Source organism: Rattus norvegicus, chromosome 9 (assembly GCF_036323735.1).
Source record: "Rattus norvegicus strain BN/NHsdMcwi chromosome 9, GRCr8, whole genome shotgun sequence".
NCBI lineage: Eukaryota > Metazoa > Chordata > Mammalia > Rodentia > Muridae > Rattus > Rattus norvegicus.
In genome coordinates, this window is record NC_086027.1 from 43,169,350 (window position 1) to 43,190,265 (window position 20,916).

General features: G+C 43.5%; 1 protein-coding gene and 1 pseudogene across 12 annotated transcripts in view; both read right to left on the minus strand.

The window, feature by feature from the left end:
- Nucleotides 1–5,056: 5,056 nt before the first annotated feature.
- Nucleotides 5,057–16,781, minus strand: Trir-ps2 (telomerase RNA component interacting RNase, pseudogene 2; annotated as a pseudogene).
- Nucleotides 16,782–19,000: 2,219 nt separating this feature from the next.
- Nucleotides 19,001–20,916, minus strand: part of Prim2 (DNA primase subunit 2) — a 212,133-nt gene continuing 210,217 nt past the window's right edge. For 11 of the 12 annotated variants that reach the window (XM_017596335.3, XM_006244691.4, XM_039083201.2 and 8 more), the window contains one exon: nt 19,001–19,570. In XM_017596335.3, the coding sequence (XP_017451824.1) occupies nt 19,346–19,570 (225 nt within the window). In that variant the 3' untranslated portion in view covers nt 19,001–19,345. The remainder of the gene's footprint in view (nt 19,571–20,916) is intronic. The other variant, NM_001024762.1, reaches the window with a different exon arrangement.

The following is a 20,916-nucleotide window of genomic DNA, read 5'->3' on the forward strand; positions in this document are numbered from 1 at the left end:
GCATGACACCGTGTACAATACACATGGAGGTGTATGGACAACCCTGTGGAGTCACCGCTTTCCATCCACCTTGATGTGGTTTATGGGATTGAACTCAGGTCGTCAGGCTTGAACAGTGAGTTCTGAGCCCACTGAGTCATTTTTCATGACCCCAGTATGAAGAACCCATTTGATTTTTTTTCCCAAGTCACACCCATTAAGTTTCCCTTATAATTGAATTCTTTTTCCTGTTTGTAAATGTTCATCTTGTCTACTAAAACATGTGTCGACTGTGCAATGCCTGAAGTGTCATTTTGATGATGAGCTCCTTCCAAGTTCAAGGTGCTTGTTAACAGCTGGTGAGACCCACATGCCCCAGTCTTCCCAATCTGGACTGTGGTTTTGTTTCATTTCTGAGACAGGGTCTCACTCTGCAGCCCAGACTGGCCCTGTGGTCTTAAATTTTGCCAGTGCTGGAAATACGCTCATGATCATTTATATTTACCCATCCTTCTAGAAAGTCTAAACAGGATGTTTTTTCTGAGCCTGTGGTCACTGCTATTTCATCTGCTGGAATCCCAAAATGGGATTTGCACCGAGTCTGGTCATTCAGTCTTAGAGAATTATTTCTCATAACTAAAGCTTTGCCTCCCAAGGTGGATTCTGAACATACCTTTAGTATCTGTCCCCCAAAACCTCCGCCTACCCTGTCAGTCTACAGTCAACAGCCTTGGTGAGGCACCAGAGGACTCTGCCTCATTATTTGGTCTCAAGACTGAATTACAGGTAGAGCTCACAGACACAGGCAGCAGCAGGAGCAGAGTCCACACAGTTCTGCTTGCCTGGTGCTCAGGTATATTCATGGGCAAGACCATTGTCACTGCCTAGAAAAGACGAATGTCCCTTTAGGACTCCATGTGACACCATAGCAGGTTCAGGGGGCTCATGTATGAACACTGGCCCAAAGCAAGGGGCATCGGGCTCTGCTAAATGCTGGATTTCACCATGGTAGGCCTAGCACTGAGTTCCAAGGCCAAATTCTGTACTTATTTCTCTGACCTATAATACCCCAGTGCTCGGATTCTTTCTCAACATGATGCCGCCTGAGGTTGAGTGAGGGGTCCTGAGACATCAGGTTAATGTACCTACTGCAGAGGCTCCATTTACAGCCTGGGAACACACACCATGTGCTCAGGACTAAGTCCTGCAGTTAACTATCTGTCCTTTCCCCAAGTAGGAGACATCTCTCTTTGTACCGCTATGCTTAAAGAAGGGCGTTACAAAGGCAACAATCCTTTCTCCTTCCTCCTACAGCTCAGCTTTTAATATGCTAAAACCCATGAGCTATGCTCTCACCCTGAACTTCCCTGAACTTTTGGGAAGTCTGTTGTATTAACAGCTGTATGCATCGACATTTCTGTGGAGAGGCTGTCTCAGGACAGTCTAATGCCATCTTAATATGTCTCTTTTCTTTCAGCTGTGGTTGAAGTAGGTAGCACATAGATCTTATACATTATATTAAATTTATTTGTAGGTATTCCATGTTTTAGAAGTTATAATGATATTTATAAAATTTTCAACTTTTTATGATTGCTAGGAATGTCTACTTGGGCCTCCTAGGACCCTACTATATTTATTCACTGATTTATTCCAAAGACTGAGTAACATTTTCTAATGATACAGTCATGTCAAAGTGACAAAACACGTTTATCATTTCTGGCTGAGCAATTTGATGGTTAGTATATGCTCAGCCCAGGGAGTGGCACTATTAGAAGGTGTTCCCTTGGTGGACTAGGTGTCTCATTGTGCGTGTGGGCTTTAAGAACCTATACCTAGCTGCCTGAAAGTCAGTCTTCGCCTAGCAGCCCTCAGATGAAGATGTAGAACTCTCAGCTCCTCCTGCACCATGCCTGCCTGGATGCTGCCATGTTCCCGCCTTGATGATGATGGACTGAACCTCTGAACCTGCAAGCCACCCTCAATTACATGCTGTCCTTATAAGACTTGCATTGGTCATGGTGCCTGTTCACAGTAGTAAACCCTAGCTATGACACTGTCTTTCTTGTCTTATGTAGTAGATTGAATAGGAATGGCCTCCCTAGAGTGACTGAATGTTTGTCCCATAGGGAGTGGTGCTATTAGGACTTGTGGCCTTATTAGAGGAGGTATGGCCTCTGTGGAGGAAGTGTGTCCCTAGGGGGTGGGCTTTGAGGTCTCAGAAACTCAAGCTAGTTCTCTTCCTGCTGTCTGGAGATGAAGAAGTAGAACTCTCAGCATCATCATCACAACTGCCTGCCTGGATGCTGCATGTTTTCCACATAATGATAATAGATTGCACCTCTGAAACTGTAAGTCAGCCCCAATTAAATGTTTTCATTTATAAAAGTTGTCATGGTCATGGTGTCTCTTCACAACAATGAAACCCTAACTAAGACACCATCTTTCTTGGCATTAATATAGCAGGCTAGGGGTTGGGGATTTAGCTCAGTGGTAGAGCGCTTGCCTAGCAAGCACAAGGCCCTGGGTTCAGTCCCCAGCTCCGAAAAAAAGAAAAAAGAAAAAAAAAAGATAGCAGGCTAAATCTTTGAACTGTAGTCCAGCCACAGTTAAATGTTTTTCTTTACAAGAATTGTTGTGGTCATGGTCATGGTATCTCTTGACAGCAATAAAACCCTAACTAAGACACCTCATTACAATAATTGAATTTCTTAGCACAACATTGAAGAGAAATGGTGAGAACGTGTGTTTTTGTGATTACCTTCTACCATTTAATATTGTATTTCCTCTAGAATTACAAAGATGGTCTTATTAGATTAAGGACAGTCTTCTATATTACTATTTGTTGAGAATTTTATCATGGACAGATGTTTTTGTCAAACACTTATTCTCTACTAAGTGATCACGTTTCCCCCTTTGTTAATATGATCTGCATTGATATTTGCACATTACACCAACCTTGCAATCCTATGATAGACCCCATTTGGTCATGAATTTATTGTTCATTTGGTAAAGACTGTTGCATCTATGTTTAAGAGATACTGGTCTATAATTTTGTTTTCTTGTCTGGTTTTAGTTGCAGGGTAGTATGGACTTAAGAACATATGTTGGGAAGTACTAGTCATCACTTTCCTGTTTTTGTGTAGAACTGGCATTAATTTGTTGCAACATTGGACAGGATTTTCCAGTGAAAGCATCTGGATCTATTTCTTGAAGGAAGATTTTAAGTCATGTGTTCTATTCTGAATTGACGTATATATTCAGGTGTTGGTCTCTTTCGTTAATTTTTATTCTTCAAATATTTTGCTCTTTGTCTATGTCAGGCACTGACAAACTGTTTCCCACAGGTCAAATCTGGTCCATTTCATGCTCAAAACAGTCACATTAATTTGCCCACATGTTACACATGGCTGCTTTTCATTATAAAACCAGACTTGAGTAATTACAAGAGAGATAGCAAGATCTCCAACATAAAATATTCACTACATTGCTTTAGAGGTTGAACAAGTGCCTGTTGTCAGTCTTGAAAGAAGGGAGCACCAAAGGACTTAAGTAGACTGTATTCACCTAATGTACATAAGTGGTGGGAATCTGTGGATATTTTCATTGTCACTGGCTTCATTGTAAATGACTGTTGATACATACCTTCGAAAGTCAGCTAGCTCCCTTCAGAAAGGCAGCATGAGTCCTTCTCCATTCCAACTGTCTTGGTGTATTTCACAGCATAGTCCAAGAAGGATTGAGCTGTGCGAATAGGAGAGAGACCACCATGCAGACAAGGGAATGACAGCACACATCCCTGAGTATAGCAGGGGATACCGTCAACTACTTTTGAGAAACTAGTCAACTACACAAGGTATCCCCATATTTGCCATGTCTTATGCAGCATCTGGGTCTATGCTTCTCAGATGTCTGTAATGAGGTCAAAGACTAAGGTGGGAAGCCTAGCAACCGGAGCTCCTCAACTAAAGGGCTAAGGGTTGTAGCAATTTCAATCTGGGAACGAATTATTATATGGCTCTTAAATTAAATTAAAGCATGGCTCTTATCCTTGAAATCACAAAAATATTCACTGCAGTTTGAAAATTTTAGACAGCCCTGTAAACAAAATTTAGTAGGTTTCTTCTAAAATAATAGCTAACATTTTTTTTTTAAACTTACCACGAGTCAAGTTCAACATAAGAAGCTTCGGATATTGTTCAATGGCTTGGGTAATTCTCTCAACTGAAAAAGCTAAGCAAGAAGCTCAAGTACCTCCCCAAGATAACAGCAAAGACTTGGTCTCACCAAGGCAAACGGTGGAGCTTCTAGGCCAAAGTGAGTAGGCAGAGGCCCTCGGTGTGAAAGCCAAGCATAGAGGAAAACGTCCTGGCCAGAGGTCAGTGTGTGTATAGCCAGCATACACACCAATCAGGGAATTGGCTCCCAGACTCTCCTTTCTAGGGAAAATGCAGATGGCAACTATTGTTAGTGTTGTGCTTATAAACAGATAAAGAGAGTGGGGCTATGTTCTATGGAGCTGTGGTGAGGTATGGGAAAGGGGGTGCCTCAGCAGGCCCGTGCTGAGACATCCCTTCCCCCCGAGGGACCAGCCATATGAGGGTATAGCATAGAATAGAGTTTATTCAGGGCATGGGGAGGGGAGTTAAGAGGTAGTAGGGTGGGGGGGGGCATAGAAGAGGAGAGTAGAGCCCAGCCATGAGCATGTAGAGAAAAAGGGGGAAGAGAATGGGAGGGGACAAAGAGGGAAGAGGGTAAGAGCAAGTGAGCAAGAGAGGAGCAAGAGAGTAAGAAGGGGGCAAGCAGCCCCTTTTACACTGTCAGGCATACCTGACTGTTGCCAGGTAACTGTGGGGGTGGAGCTTAGACAGAATGCTAACACAGCCTGTTGCAAAAGTGCCAAGATGGAAACCTACTGTGAAGCACTCTTTTTTTTTTAATTTTTTATTAGATATATTTCTTTATTTATATTTCAAATGTTATTCTCCTTCCTGGTTTCCTGCCCTTAAGCCCCCATCCTCTCCCCTCCCCCTCCCCCATATGGGTATTCCCCCCCCCATACATCCCCTGCACTGGGGGTCCAACCTTGGCAGGACCAAGGGCTTCCCTTCCACTGGTGCCCCAACAAGGCTATTCTCTGCTACCTATGCAGTTGGAGCCCTGGGTCAGTCCATGTATATAGTCTTTCAGTAGTGGTTTAGTCCCTGGAAGCTCTGGTTGGTTGGCATTGTTGTTTTTATGGGGTTGCAAGGTCCTTCAACGCTTTCAATACTTCCTCTAATTTCCCCCAAGGGAGTCCTGTTCTCAGTTTGGTGGTTTGCTGCTAGCATTGACCTCTGTATTGGACATGCTCTGGATGTGTCTCTCAGGAGACATCTACATCCGGTCCCTTTCAGCCTGCATTTTTTAGCTTCATCAATCTTATCTAGTTTTGGTGGCTGTGTATATATGAGACACATGTGGGGCAGGCTCTGAATGGCTGTTCCTTCAGGATGTGCTCTAAACTTTGCTTCCATATCCCCTCCTATGGATATTTTTCCCCTTTTAAGAAGGAGTGGGAGCATCCGCATTTTGGTCACTCTTCTTCTTGAGCTTCCTTTGGTCTGTGGATTGCATCTTGGGTAATTCGAGCTTTTTGGCTAATATCCACTTATCAATCAATGAGTGAATACCAAGTATGTTTTTCTGTGATTGAGTTACCTCACTCAGGATGATATTTTCTAGTTCATTCCATTTGCCTATGAATTTCATTAAGTCATTGTTTTTGATAGCTGAGTAATATTCCATTGTGTAGATGTACCACATTTTCTGTATCCATTCCTCTGTTGAAGGGCATCTGGGTTCTTCCCAGCTTCTGGCTATTATAAATAAGGCTGTTATGAACATAGTGGAGCACGTGTCTTTGTTGTATGTTGGAGCATGTATTGGGTATATGCTCAGGAGAAGTATAGCTGGGTCCTCAGGTAGTAGTGGAATGTCCAATTTTCTGAGGAACCTCCAGACTGATATCCAGAGTGGTTTTACCAGTTTTAAATCCCACCAACAATGGAGGAGTGTTCCTCTTTCTCTACTTCTTGCCAGCATCTGCTGTCACCTGAGTGTTTTATCCTAGCCATTCTGACTGGTGGGAGGTGGAATCTCAGGGTTGTTGATTTGCATTTCCCTGATGACTAAGGATGTTGAACATTTCCTTAGGTGTTTTTTGGCCATTCGATAATCCTCAGCTGAGAATGTTTTGTTTATCTCTGTACCCCATTTTTTTTCCAGCACTAAGTCGGGTTCTTTACTTCTCAGAAGTGACTGCTAAAAGGAGAGACAGCAAGAAGAGACAGACAGAGCCAGACAGAGCAAGGTGATGGCAAGAAAGGGCACAGTAAACCGCTGGTCTAGTAAGCCTCAGGAGGCAAGTGCTCAAGGTAAAAAAGAGTCGTCATGGAGAATGGTCTGCGGCCACCGGAAGCGCCTGGGTTTCCTTCTGTGTATCAGTCCTCCAGGAAGGCCGCTGCCGTTACCGCATTAAATATTATGTACATCTCGGAGTCCCAGGAGGTGAGTACCCGGGGGTCATTTCACCAGGGGCCGAGTTTTATCATCATCACCGCACTGGTGGGCTTTGTACTTTTTCACTTCTGCCATGTACTTGGCCCACATGTCACCTTTACTTGTTAATACCTCATCCTCTGTCTTCTGCTTCTTGGCTACTATTCCCGTCTTGAGGGGTAGTTTGTTCCCGCCTCTGCGCTTGCCCACTAAGCTGACCCTGGGGCCTGGGCCGACCTTCCTCTTCAGATTCCCTGGGCTCCCTGCAGCGGAGGCCAGTTGATCAGGTCGCTGCGGGGGGCCCAGGGGTGGCTCCTCCTGCCACTGCCACTGCTCCTCCTCCATCTTCCCTTGAACAGCTCCAGGAAGCTGCCGTCCTTGGCAAACAAGTTCACACCGCTGGACACCGGACTTGAGTCCCACAACTCATCATCCCCACTCTCGGGTGATGTTCCCGTCTGGACTCAGCCCATCGGTCAGCGCCTCCCGACCCGGAGACCTGTACCCCATTTTTTTAAGAGAGGTTTATACGATATCTATTCTTTTTTTTTTTGCGTTTTTCTTTATTTTTTCTTTATTTTTTTATTAACTTGAGTATTTCTTATTTACATTTCGAATGTTATTCCCTTTCCCAGTTTCCGGTCAAACATCCCCCTAATCCCTCCCCCTCCCCTTCTTTATGGGTGTTCCCCTCCACACCCTCCCCCATTGCCGCCCTCCCCCCAACAATCTAGTTCACTGGGGGTTCAGTCTTAGCAGGACCCAGGGCTTCCCCTTCCACTGGTGCTCTTACTACGATATTCATTGCTACCTATGAGGTCAGAGTCCAGGGTCAGTCCATGTATAGTCTTTAGGTAGTGGCTTAGTCCCTGGAAGCTCTGGTTGCTTGGCATTGTTGTACATATGGGGTCTCGAGCCCCTTCAAGCTCTTCCAGTTCTTTCTCTGATTCCTTCAACAGGGGGTCCTGTTCTCAGTTCAGTGGTTTGCTGCTGGCATTCGCCTCTGTGTTTGCTGTATTCTGGCTGTGTCTCTCAGGAGAGATCTACATCCGGCTCCTGTCTGCCTGCACTTCTTTGCTTCATCCATCTTGTCTAATTGGGTGGCTGTATATGTATGGGCCACATGTGGGGTAGGCTCTGAATGGGTGTTCCTTCTGTGTCTGTTTTAATCTTTGCCTCTCTCTTCCCTGCCAAGGGTATTCTTGTTCCCCTTTTAAAGAAGGAGTGAAGCATTCACATTTTGATCATCCGTCTTGAGTTTCATTTGTTCTAGGCATCTAGGGTAATTCAAGGATTTGGGCTAATAGCCACTTATCAATGAGTGCATACCATGTGTGTTTTTCTGTGATTGGGTTACCTCACTCAGGATGATATTTTCCAGTTCCAACCATTTGTCTATGAATTTCATAAAGGCATTGTTTTTGATAGCTGAGTAATATTCCATTGTGTAGATATACCACATTTTCTGTATCCATTCCTCTGTTGAAGGGCATCTGGGTTCTTTCCAGCTTCTGGCTATTATAAATAAGGCTGCTATGAACATAGTGGAGCACGTGTCTTTTTTATATGTTGGGGCATCTTTTGGGTATATGTCCAAGAGAGGTATAGTTGGATCCTCAGGCAGTTCAATGTCCAATTTTCTGAGGAACCTCCAGACTGATATCCAGAGTGGTTTTACCAGTTTTAAATCCCACCAACAATGGAGGAGTGTTCCTCTTTCTCCACATCCTCCCCAGCATTTGCTGTCACCTGAGTTTTTGATCTTAGCCATTCTCACTGGTGTGAGGTGAAATCTCAGGGTTGTTTTGATTTGCATTTCCCTATGACTAAAGATGTTGAACATTTCTTTAGGTGTTTCTCAGCCATTCGGCATTCCTCAGCTGTGAATTCTTTGTTTAGCTCTGAACCCCATTTTTTAATAGGGTTATTTGTCTCCCTGCGGTCTAACTTCTTGAGTTCTTTGTATATTTTGGATATAAGGCCTCTATCTGTTGTAGGATTGGTAAGGATCTTTTCCCAATCTGTTGGTTGCCGTTTTGTCGTAACCACAGTGTCCTTTGCCTTACAGAAGCTTTGCAGTTTTATGAGATCCCATTTGTCGATTCTTGAGCATAAGCCATTGGTGTTTTGTTCAGGAAATTTTTTCCAGTGCCTATGTGTTCAAGATGCTGCCCTAGTTTTTCTTCCATTAGTTTGAGTGTATCTGGTTTGATGTGGAGGTCCTTGATCTACTTGGACTTAAGCTTTGTACAGGGTGATAAGCATGGATCGATCTGCATTCTTCTACATGTTGGCCTTCAGTTGAACCAGCACCATTTGTTGAAAATGCTATCTTCCTTCCATTGGATGGTTTTAACTCCTTGGTCAAAATCAAGTGACCATAGGTGTGTAGGTTCATTTCTGGGTCTTCCATTCTGTTCCACTGATCTACCTGCCTGTCTCTGTACCAATACCATGCAGTTTTTATGACTATTGCTCTGTAATACTGCTTAAAGTCAGGGATGGTGATTCCCCCAGAAGTTCTTTTATTGTTGAGTATAGTTTTTGCTATCCTGGGTTTTTTTGTTATTCCAAATGAATTTTCAAATTGCTCTTTCTATCTCTATAAAGAATTGAGTAAGAATTTTGATGGGGATTGCTTTGAATCTGTAGATTGCTTTTGGCAAAATGGCCATCTTTACTATATTAATCCTGCCAATCCATGGGCATGGGAGATCTTTCCATCTTCTGAGATCTTCCTCAATTTCTTTCTTTGGAGACTTAAAGTTCCTGTCATACAGATCTTTCACTTGCTTGCTTAAAGTCACACCAAGATATTTTATATTATTTGGGACTATTGTGAAGGGTATCATTTCCTTAATTTCTTTCTCAGCCTGTTTATCCTTTGAGTAAAGGAAGGCTACTGATTTGAGTTAATTTTATACCCGGACACTTAGCTGAAGTTGTTTATCAGGCTTAGTAGTTCTTTGGTGGAACTTTTGGGGTCACTTAAGTATACTATCATATCATTTGCAAATAGTAATATTTGATTTCTTCCCTTCCAATTTGTATCCCGTTGACTTCCTTTCGCTGTCTGATTGCTCTGGCTAGGACTTCGAGTACTATATTGAATAAGTAGGGAGAGAGTGGGCAGCCTTGCCTAGTCCCTGATTTTAGTGGGATTGCTTCAAGTTTCTCTCCATTTAGTTTGATGTTAGCTACTGGTTTGCTGTATGTTGCTTTTACTATGTTTAGGTATGGGCCTTGAATTCCTGATCTTTGCAGGACTTTTATCATGAAGGGGTGAATTTTGTCAAATGCTTTCTCAACATCTAATGAAATGATCATGTGGTTCTTATCTTTGAGATTTTTTACATAGTGGATTACATAGATGGACTTTCATATATTAAGCCATCCCGGCATCCTTGGGATGAAGCCTACTTGATCATGGTGGATGATCGATTTGATGTGATCTTGGATTCGATTTGCAAAATTTTATTATTTTAGAGTCAATATGCATAAGGGAAATTGGTCTGAAGGTCTCTTTCTTTGTTGGGTCTTTGTGTGGTTTAGGTATAAGAGTGATTGTGGCTTCATAGAAGGTATTCGGTAGTGCTCCATCTGTTTCAATTTTGTGGAATAGTTTGGATAATATTGGTATGAGGTCTTCTATGAAGGTCTGATAGAATTCTGCACTAAACCCGTCTGGTCCTGGGCTCTTTTGGGTTGGGAGACTTTTAATAACTGCTTCTATCTCTTTAGGAGTTATGGGGTTGTTTAGATGGTTTCTTTGTTCCTGATTTAACCTTGGTACATGGTATCTATCTAGAAAATTTTCCATTTCCTCCAGATTTTCCAGTTTTGTTGAATATAGGCTTTTGTAGTAGGATCTGATGACTTTTTTAATTTCTTCAGATTCTGTTGTTATGTCTCCCTTTTCATTTCTGATTTTGTTAATTTGGATACATTCTCTGTGACCTCTAGTCTGGCAAAGGGTTTATCTATCTTGTTGATTTTCTCAAAGAACCAGCTCCTGGTTTTGTTGATTCTTTCTATAGTCCTTTTTGTTTCTACTTGATTTCAGCCCTGAGTTTGATTGTTTCCTGCCTTCTACTCCTCTTAGGTTTATTTATTTCTTTTTGTTCTAGAGCTTTTAGGTGTGCTGTCAAGCTGCTAACATATGCTCTCTCCTGTTTTTTTGCAGGCACTCAGAGCTATGAGTTTTCCTCTTAGCACAGCTTTCATTGTGTCCCATAAGTTTGGGTATGTTGTACCTTCATTTTCATTGAATTCTAAGAAGTCTTTAATTTCTTTATTTCTTTCTTGACCAAGCTGTGATTGAGTAGAGCATTGTTCAACTTCCATGTATATGTGGGCGTTCTTTCCTTATTGTTATTGAAGACCAGTTTCAGCCCCCAGTGGTCTGACAGGATGCATGGGATTATTTCTATCTTTTTGTATCTGTTAAGCCTGTTTTGTGACCAATTATATGGTCAATTTTGGAGAAGGTACCATGAGGTGCTGAGAAGTTATATCCTTTTGATTTAGGATAGAATGTTCTATAAATATGTTAAGTCCATTTGGTTCATGAATTCTCTTAGTCTGTCTATGTCTCTGTTTAATTTCTGTTTCCATGATCTGTTCAGTGATGAGAGTCGGGTGTTGAAATCTCCTACTATTATCCTGTCAGGTGCAATGTGTGTTTTGAGCTTTAGTAAGGCTTCTTTTATGAATGTAGGTGCCCTTGCATTTGGAGCATAGATATTTAGGATTGAGAGTTCATCTTGGTGGATTTTTCCTTTGATGAATATGAAGTGCCCTTCCTTATCTTTTTTAATGAATTTTGGTTGAAAGTTAATTTTATTTGATATTAGAATGGCAACTCCAGCTTGTTTCTTCCAGCCATTTGCTTAAAAAGTTGTTTTCCAGCCATTTACTCTCTGGTAGTGTCTGACTTTGTCTCTGAGGTGTGTTTCCTGCATGCAGCAAAATGCTGGATCCTCTTTACATATCCAGTCTGTTAGTCTATGTCTTTTTATTGGGGAATTGAATCCATTGGTGTTGAGAGATATTAAGGAATAGTGAGTGTCGCTTCCTGTTATTTTCCTTGTTAGAGGTAGAATTATGCTTGTTTGTCTCTCTTTTGGTTTCATTGCAAGGAAATTATATTCTTGCTTTCTGTATGGTGTAGTTTCTCTCCTTGTGTTGGAGTTTTCCATCTATTATCCTTTGTAGAGCTGGATTTATAGAAAGATATTGTGTAAATTTGGTTTTGTCATGGAATATCTTGGTTTCTCCATCTATGTTAATTGAGCGTTTTGTTGGATACAGTAACTTAGGCTGGCATTTATGTTCTCTTAGGGTCTGTATGACATCTGTCCAGGATCTTCTGGCTTTCATAGTCTCCGGTGAGAAGTCTGGTGTAATTCTGATAGGTCTGCCTTTACATGTTACTTGACATTTTCCTTACTGCTTTTAATATTCTTTCTTTGTTTTGTGCATTTGGTGTTTTAACTATTATGTGACAAGAGGAACTTCTCTTCTGGTCTAATCTATTTGGAGTTCTGTAGGCTTCTTGTATGTTTATGGGCATCTCTTTCTTTAGGTTAGGGAAGTTTTCTTCTATAATTTTGTTGAATATTTTTACTGGCCCTTTAAGTTGGGAGTCTTCACTTTCTTCAATAACTATTATCCTTAGGTTTGATCTTCTCATTGTGTCCTGGATTTCCAGTAAGTTTTGGGCTAGGAGCTTTTTGCGTTTTACATTATCTTTGACAGTTGTGTTGATGTTTTCTATGGTATCTTCTGTCTCTGAGATTCTCTTTTCTATCACTTGTATTCTGTTGGTGATGCTTGTATCTATGGCTCTTTGTCTCTTCCTTAGGTTTTCTATATCCAGGGTTGTCTGTCTTTGTGCTTTCTTTATTGTTTCTATTTCCATTTTCAATTCGTTCACCTGTTTGGTTGTGTTTCCCTGTAATTCTTTCAGGGATTTTTGTGCTTCCTCTCTAAGGGCTTTACTTGTTTACTTGTGTTTTCCTGCATTTCTTTAAGGGAGTTCTTTATGTCTTTCTTAAAGTCCTCCATCATTATCAAAAATTGTGGTTTTAAATCTAAATCTTGCTTTTCTAGTATGTTTGGATATCCAGTATTTTCTTTGGTGGGAGAACTGGGCTCTGATGATGCCAAGTAGTCTTGGTTTCTGTTGCTTAGTTTCCTGTGCTTGCCTCTAGCCATTGGGTTGTCTCTGGTGTTTGCTTGTCTTGTTGTTTCTGAGAGTGACTTGACCCTGCTGTAGGCCTCTGTGTCAGCACTCCTGCAGAACTGTTTTCCTGTTTGCTTTCAGCCTTTCCTGAGAACAGGTGCTCTGATTTCAGGTGTGTCGGCGCTCCTGGAGACTGTCTTCCAGCTCTAGGGGTGCTGCCTCTGATTGCTCATAGGTCCTTGCACCCAGTGGGCACAGTTGGCACTATACGATTCCCTCTTGGGTCTGGACTGTGGGCAGAGGGTAGTCTCCTCTGACTTCTCATGAATATCCACAGTTCTGAGGGTCCAGCTCTCTCCCCCATGGGGTTTGGGTGCAGGGAGCTGTTTGGCCGGTTCAGTTCGGTTCTGGGCACAGACCAGAACCTCAGGTGCCGGTGGCTGTCTGTTCCTATATCCCTGTGTCCAGAGGTACTGTGCAGTTTCCCCTTGGACCAGCGATGTGGGCTGAGGTGTGCAGAGGTGGCAGTCTGTCCTGCAATCTTAGGATGTCTGCACTCCTGGATGGTCAGCTCTCTTTCCCACGGGATTTGGGTCACCTTTTATTTCTCATATGATGCTTAAGGCTTAGGTTCTAATGGTCTCGATGGCAGCCTTTAGCTATCACATACTATAGCATTACACCTTCTGCTGTTGTACAGGACAGCAAAGGAAACAAATGATCAATACATACAGTTGGAGAGTCAGATCTGTAGCTGGGTTTGGACAGGCCCAGTTCCTCGGAAGGGATCTCATTCCAATCCCTGTGAAGCACTCTTTAAGCCTGGCCCTGGTGGTATATAGCTATTATTCAGTGTCCAGGATGCTGACCACCAGTTTAAGGCCCGCCTGGGTTGTATGATGAGATCCTGTGTCAAACTTCTTTGCCATTTAAGTACTTGGAAACTAGGTACCACATAGGTAGGTACCACTTGAATGTCAAATGTATATGAAAGCCACAAGGAAAAATGTACAGCTGCTTTCTGAACACAGATACCCTTGTTTCCACCATTCTTCCATTTAAGTATGCCAGCACCCTGTGAACAGTTCTCACAGTACACCTACTCAAAACTGAGAGGAGCCATGCGCCGTGTTTCTTGGAAGGGATTAGCATCAAATTGCAGCACCTTAACAATTAATGATAGTTAAAATAGTTGTGATTATTATACCCATTTCACAGATAAATCAAGGACACTTGGGAAACTAGGAAAGTTGACAAGGTCATGGCTAATGGTGGCTTTTCTCAGGAGTCAAAGTTCACTTTTTATTTTTTTTAAAGAATTATTTATTTTTTATGTGTATGAATATACTGTAGCTGTCTTCAGACACGCCAGAAGAGGGCATCAGATTGCATTACATATGGTTGTGAGCTACCATGTGGTTGCTGGGAATTGAACTCAGGATCTTTGGAAAGAAGAGGGGTCAGTGCTCTTAACTGTTTAGCCGTATCTCCAGTCCCCATTCTTTATTTTTTTTAATTAATCATTTTGTTTGTTTACATTTCAAATGATATTCCCCTTCCTGGTTATCCCTCCACAAACCCCCAATCCTATCCCCTCCCTCTCCCCTTTGCCTCTATGACTGTGCTCCTCCTCCCACTCACCCACTCCTGCTTCACCCCTCTGACATCCCCTACACTGGAACATCAAGTCCCTCCCCTCCCACTGATGTCAGATAAGGGTATCCTCTCTTACATATGTATCTGGCTCCCTCCATGTGTACTCTATGGTTGGTGGTTTAGTCCCTGGGAGTCCTGGGTGGTCTGGTTAGTTGATATTGTTCTTCCTGTGGGGTTGCAATCCCCTTTAGCTCCTTCAGTGCTTCCCCTAACTCTTCTATTGGGATTCCCAAGCTCAGTCCAATGGTTGGCTGTGGGTATCTGCATCTGTATTGGTCAGGTGCTAGTAGAACCTCTTAGGGTACAGCCATATCAAGCTCCTGTCAGCAAGCAGTTCTTGGCATCAGCAATAGTGTCTGGGTTTGGTGTTTGCAGATGGGATGGATCCCTAGGTGGGGCAACCTCTGGATGGCCTTTCCTTCATTCTTTATTTTTAAGAACTATGCACATAATTATGTCTGAGTATGGGTTTGTACATGTGCGTGTGGTACCCAGGGGTCAAAAGAGGGCATTGGAGACACAGTGACAACCACCCAAAGCAGGGGCTGGGAACTGACCTCCAGTCCTCTACAAAAGCAGTACACACCCAAGAACACTGAGCCATATCCCCACCATCCACAATCCAGTTTTACTTGTAGGTTTTAGGAATGCCAAATTTGAGATTCTTGACAAGTAAGTGGTGATTCCTTAACATGCTTACCGAATGCCTGAGGTAGTCAAGCATCTGCCTATAAGGTGCCTTGCTATTCATTAGGGATTCACAGGTGAAGATGAATAAACACATTAGCTATAACATGTGCCAGTTGGCTTACATGTGACATGGAGTCCACATGGGGTTAGAGGGTGCAAAGCACCATGGGTACCAGGGAGGCTGATTTGGAAGGACCAAATCACAGCCTTGGATTACGGAATGAGGAGAGACAACGTGGAACCAAGGAGACAGGTGAAGAGTATCAAAGAGAGCCTCATGCACAAAACAACCTATTTCCTGATGCACAGCATTTCCTGATGTAGGTGACAGTCATGGGAAGAAGCACTTAGGTTAAACTTTAAGGAAAGATATGGAAAGGGGAGCAGGTTCAGACGTAAGGCGATGTCCTATTCAACCATCTCATGTGTGTCATCATTATTATCATACTTAGAAGGTCAATCATCTACTACTTATGTCCTTTTCACGGGACTATGAAACCTTTTGAGTATAGTAATCTGTGTGTGTGTGTGTGTGTGTGTGTGTGTGTGTGTATGTGGTGTGTGTGTTCATATTTCAGATCCTAATCATTAGAATTGTACTGAGCTCACAGTGATGTATGACAATCCTGGCCCTTAGTAAACATGCTGCTCACAATGGTAGGGAGAATTTAATGCAGCTCGATGTAGGAAGGGAGAGTGAAAACCTTAGATTATGGGTTCTCAGTCACATTACAGCCAAGGTTTGGTCCAAACATTCTCTTTGTTGTGGAGTAACATCTTGTAGGATGCTTGGCAGTCTCCTTGGTCTCTATCCCCTAAGTTCCTGCTAGTTGTAAGTACCACAAATGTCTCCAACATAGCCAAATACCTTCTAAGGCAAAGCTGCCCCCAAGTGAGACCCACTGGTTTAGACAGGAAAACAAATGATATTAAACCGAGAGGACTGGGGTGTCTGGTGATGGAGGGAGGGAGGGAGAAGAAAGCAGACTTAAGAAGAAAGAAAACAGGCTGGATTTTAGGTGCATTAAGTATAAGGTACACGAGGGGTCTCCTAATAAGCTGTGCAGCAGGTATGGACTGGTCTGTGTTTTGAGGAGAGATTTCATAGGAGGTAAGGCATGGGAACCATTCGCAGATATACGGGAAGTACACATATACCATGGGAGTGGATGGATGGATTCACTCACGGAGACTGATAGATTTAAGGAACAGACAGGAACTCAGGGTGCTACAAAATTATTAAATAAGTATTGAATCAGTAGAAAGGGAAAATCAGAGAGAAGTTTTAAAGGTCTGCATGTACATCTGCATGCCAGAAGAGGGCATCGGATCCCATTACAGATGGTTGTGAGCCACCATGTGGGTTCTGGGAATTGAACTTAGGACCTCTGGAAGAGCAGCCAGTGCTCTTAACCTCTAAGCCATCTCTCCAGCCCCTACAATGTGTTCTTTTAATAAGTAATTTTGCTACCCTCTATGGTCCATGTGCCGGTTAAAACTAAATATACCACATGAATGGAGGTAGTCAGGAAACATGTGCCGATTCACTCCCCTAATATGAAGAGTTGTACATGCATTGTTTGCTGAATTTACCTTCTTTCCAAGCTTCCAGTGTAAGAGGGAAATAAGACAAAACATTAAAGTTCTCATAATTCTATGATGGTGAACTTAAAATCCTATCATGTATTTATTAGCAATATTATTTCCCTACCTTGTCATCGGTGTTCAAAAACATTACCACAAAGGAAGGCTCAGGGGAAATACAGATGCTTTGTATAGAGACATATTCTTTAGCTGTTGCTAAGGTGCCGCGGTGACAATTCTTGGGTAAAATAAAATGTCACAAAGCAGCAGGCAAAAAGCGCTTACTGGATAGAAAGCAAATCTAATAACACCGGATGGCATTGCTTTTGGCAGGGAGGTCAGATAAGTGGGAAGATCATTTCCTACAGGTGACACGATTTCCATAGAATCACAGAGCTAATTGTCTACAATGCCAATTATGGTGAGTAGGCTTAGATGAGGGCAAAGACCTGTCAGAGGAGGACTCAAAACACTGAGAGGGTACTCAGACGCTTTGGGTAAACACTGATTACCGGAATATAAGCCAGCTACCATCTAAGCCAATGATGTACCACTGGGGGTTGGCGTCTGACTCCCAAATGATGACTATGGCTTTTTAAGGAGCAGTATAACCAAACCTTTCAAGCCAGACCTGCTGAAAGGCAGCCTCCATCCTGTGCTATGTGTATCCAAAATGCGTGTCCCTGGTATAACTTCCCCATGCCGTTTGTTAGCCGGGATATTTATCACTGTGACACAGAGCCCCGTTTACTCAGGATCCGCAAGCCCGCCCACCATGTCCTCCCCTTCCCCATCACCATTAGGAAAGAAGTTAACAAACAGAACTAGTTACAGGGTTTGAGGTCTCTCAATGTCTCCTCCCTTCCAGCCCTAAAGATGTCCTCAGACAGTGTCACAAGAAGAACGGCTGTCAAACTCCCGCTTTAATGGGCACTTACGTTTAATGTCAAGCCAATGCCTGTGGATGATCTTGATTAAATCTGCCAGCCGCACACTAACCCGATGAGAACTTGAGAGTTGTCTCATTTCACATTTTCTAAGTGAAAGCCTCTGTCTCCTTCTCGGCGAAGGATGAGAGAAATGTGCACGTAGCTCTGAGCGTCAGGGAGGAAGCAGTAGAGCAACCGAAACAGCCTTCCTCAGCTCACTGAGTCCGTGTGAATTAAGGATCTTCCCCAAGCCACAGTCCACTCCCGACACATTTAAGACCCGTGATTGTTCTGTCTTACGACTGTAAAACATTACAAGTCCTAAGAAGTTTCCTTACACATCGCTAGTGTTTTTATGTGCATGACAGCTAAGAGCTTCATATCCTCTGGGCAGGATGAGAACAGAGCAACACAAAAGCAACCCAGTAGCATCCCCACTAACCGTGTCATCGCTTTAACGGCTACAGTCCCACCTCGACTTTTCTTCAGCTATCTCGCCTTTGAGAGTCACATGGGCTCAGTGTTCACAGTGACAATCTGCTCTACCCATTTTTTCACACTGGCTACTTTTGAAGGGGCCACCATCTTTTGGTTTCTCTTTTGGGTTCCTCCTACACTACCCAACTCAAACATTCTGCCTTCAAGAAAACAAGCCAAAATTGCTAAGACCTGTGAAGCATGGGGGTGGGGGGGGGATTGCTTTTTCTAACCTCCCAAAGCACCAGAAAAGTGTTCGTCTCTGTCTTTTTCTTTGAGCCTCTAATTTCCATCCTGCAGTCTCCAGATTTTACAAAGTTTTACACGTTCCTCTGTATAATAGGAGATCAAACCTTAGTACTAGGATACTGAACTTGCAACTAAGACCTAAACTAGTGTTATTCTCAAGTTTGATGAAAGATATGTAAGACATTCAGGAAACGATCATGAAAAAACAGACAGGAAGACACATGAACCAGTCTGTCTGTGGCCTCTGTCCTTCTGTTTCATGAAATGAGGACATGAGGCAGCAGCAAACGATGGCCCTGCACCACACTGCCGTCTACGGGGACCTTAAGGTCCTGCTTGCTCTGATGGAGTGACCAACTGCAGCAGCAACCAGAAACTCACTCGGTGTGGTTTTTAGACATCTGCAGTGAGGAGGCAGCTGAGCTAATCTCAGTAGGCTGTCTCCGTGGGGCAGCAGTGCCGGGCTGCAGGCACTGGGAGGAGGAAGCCCTGGCTGGCTGGTTGGTTGGTTTTGCACACACTGTCAGCATTCCCACTCAGACAAGAGGAAGGCTTTGCCACTCCCATGAGTCTGAGTCTCAGGCCTTGGCGTCCTAGCCAGGCCTTGTCCATGTCTACAGTACGCAGTAGCTCAGGGTTCCCTCTGCACGCCTCCCCACACCCACCGACAGCAGTGAGTATTTCAAATAAAGAAATAATGTCTGAAGACTCCCAATTACTCGGATATAGTCATATACATGTTGTTTATTAGCAAAATCGATCCAAAAGAAGACTTGGCCAAAACTAGGTGAAACTTTAAAAGTTAGTTTTAGTTGTATTGCTGCTTGAGGATTTTAGTCCCTGAGTACTGTTTTAAATTTTCTGGAACAGGATTCAAAACGAAATATTCAATGAAAGGTTTCCATAGGAACTCTTCCTTTTTCATTCTGTCAAAAGTAAGGTGGAAGCAAGCCTGCTTTCCCAGTACATGTGTGAGCATGCGTGGGTAGGAAGAGAAAGGTTTACAAAGGCAAACCTTTCAAACAGGAATGTATTTGCTCCAGTTGCTCCAGGGGCCACGTCATTTACTAAAGTAGTCTTCTAGCCCCTCCAGATCCATTTCCAGGGAGGAATCTAGAGAGGCCAGAGCAGACGTGGCATCCTTGGTCTTCTGGGTGCTGGGTTTGTGCTGAGGCGTTTCTGGGTGGCTTGCTTCCTTCTTGATATCTTTGCCACCAGTTAGGATTCGCTGGCTCTCAAAAAAGAACTGATTCGGATGATTCAAAGAAAAGCCACAATCGTCCACCTGCCCAAGGAAGCACATTTTTACCACATTAGCACATAGTAGGGCTAGAAATAAAGCTTTCAGTGCTGTCCCCACCCCACTCACAGCTGACAACCTGTGATGTGGATCTCGGCTGCTCCTACTCCTTACCCCGCACAGCGGAGCTTCAGCTGAAGACCCACACACGTCACAGCCAGTGCCTGCTTCATCCAAACCCCTGCCCTGGGAGTCGGCTCCGACTCCTAGCCTCTACCTACCTAACAGAGTAGATGCTCGGGACTACTCAAGCATGCATCAAATGCACTCTTCCTTCCTCCGCTCACAGTAATTGTTCAACCACTCAGCCTATGCACCATCAATTACAATGTCTGTTGCTAATACTCAGAATAAAATATAACATTGCCCAGGGCTGGCTGGAAGTGCGGCTCGGTGGTGGGGCCCTTCCCCAGCATGGGTACTTCCTGGGCCCCACCCCTGCCCAACACTAAGAGTCTGGGAAGCACACCCGGGCAAGTCTCTGTCACAGTGGTCACTGTGGGGCATGCGTTACTGCATCTGGAGGCTTTAGCAAGAGGCTTAGCACATCTCGGGCCAAGCTTTTTCCAAGCGGAATTAAAATCACTTTGCCCGTTTTGATTTTGGCCCCTGGTACCAGTGTATTTCAGAGCTTAGGTCTGGCATGGAATCTTGTCTGGTATAATGAAAACAAGCAATCTTACTTAATGTTAACTGGGGCATCCTGCAATCCATCCTGGTGTAGAAAAATCTTCCCTCTAAACTTAGTGGGAACCTAAGAGTTTATGCTACTTCTTTTCCTCACTGAACCTTGAGGATTAGCTGGTATTTCTCATTACTCTGCGCCTTTAGCGATCACAAAGAACGGAGAGACAGTGTTATTCCCTCATGTAGATCCTAAAATTTACCAATGATGAACAAAAACATCTCATTATCGGCAGGTTCTTACTGCCCACCCACTGTGTGTATGCCCACCCACTGTGTGCCAGGTGCCATACCCACATTCTCCTCCGTGCACGCTGCTAAAGTGTCAGTGGTTTTCAGGATTTTTACGTAATGTAACTGAGAAAGAGGGATAAGGATCCTGCCCAAGATTACACTACCAAGGACAGAGGTGGGCTCTGTCTGGCTGTCCTTGAGCCAAGGTGGAAGCATTGCAAACACACGCAATATTCATTCCTCAAACCGAGACGCCCTCTATGATCCAGTGTGTCACATAGTCATAGCGGGGACTTTATCTAAAACATGAGCCCTAGCGTCACTTTCCTCACACTCGGTTAATGGGATGGACTGCTGCTTCTGTGCAACGTACCACCTAACGTGAACCCCACCTTCCCGTCTGCGGTTACAGG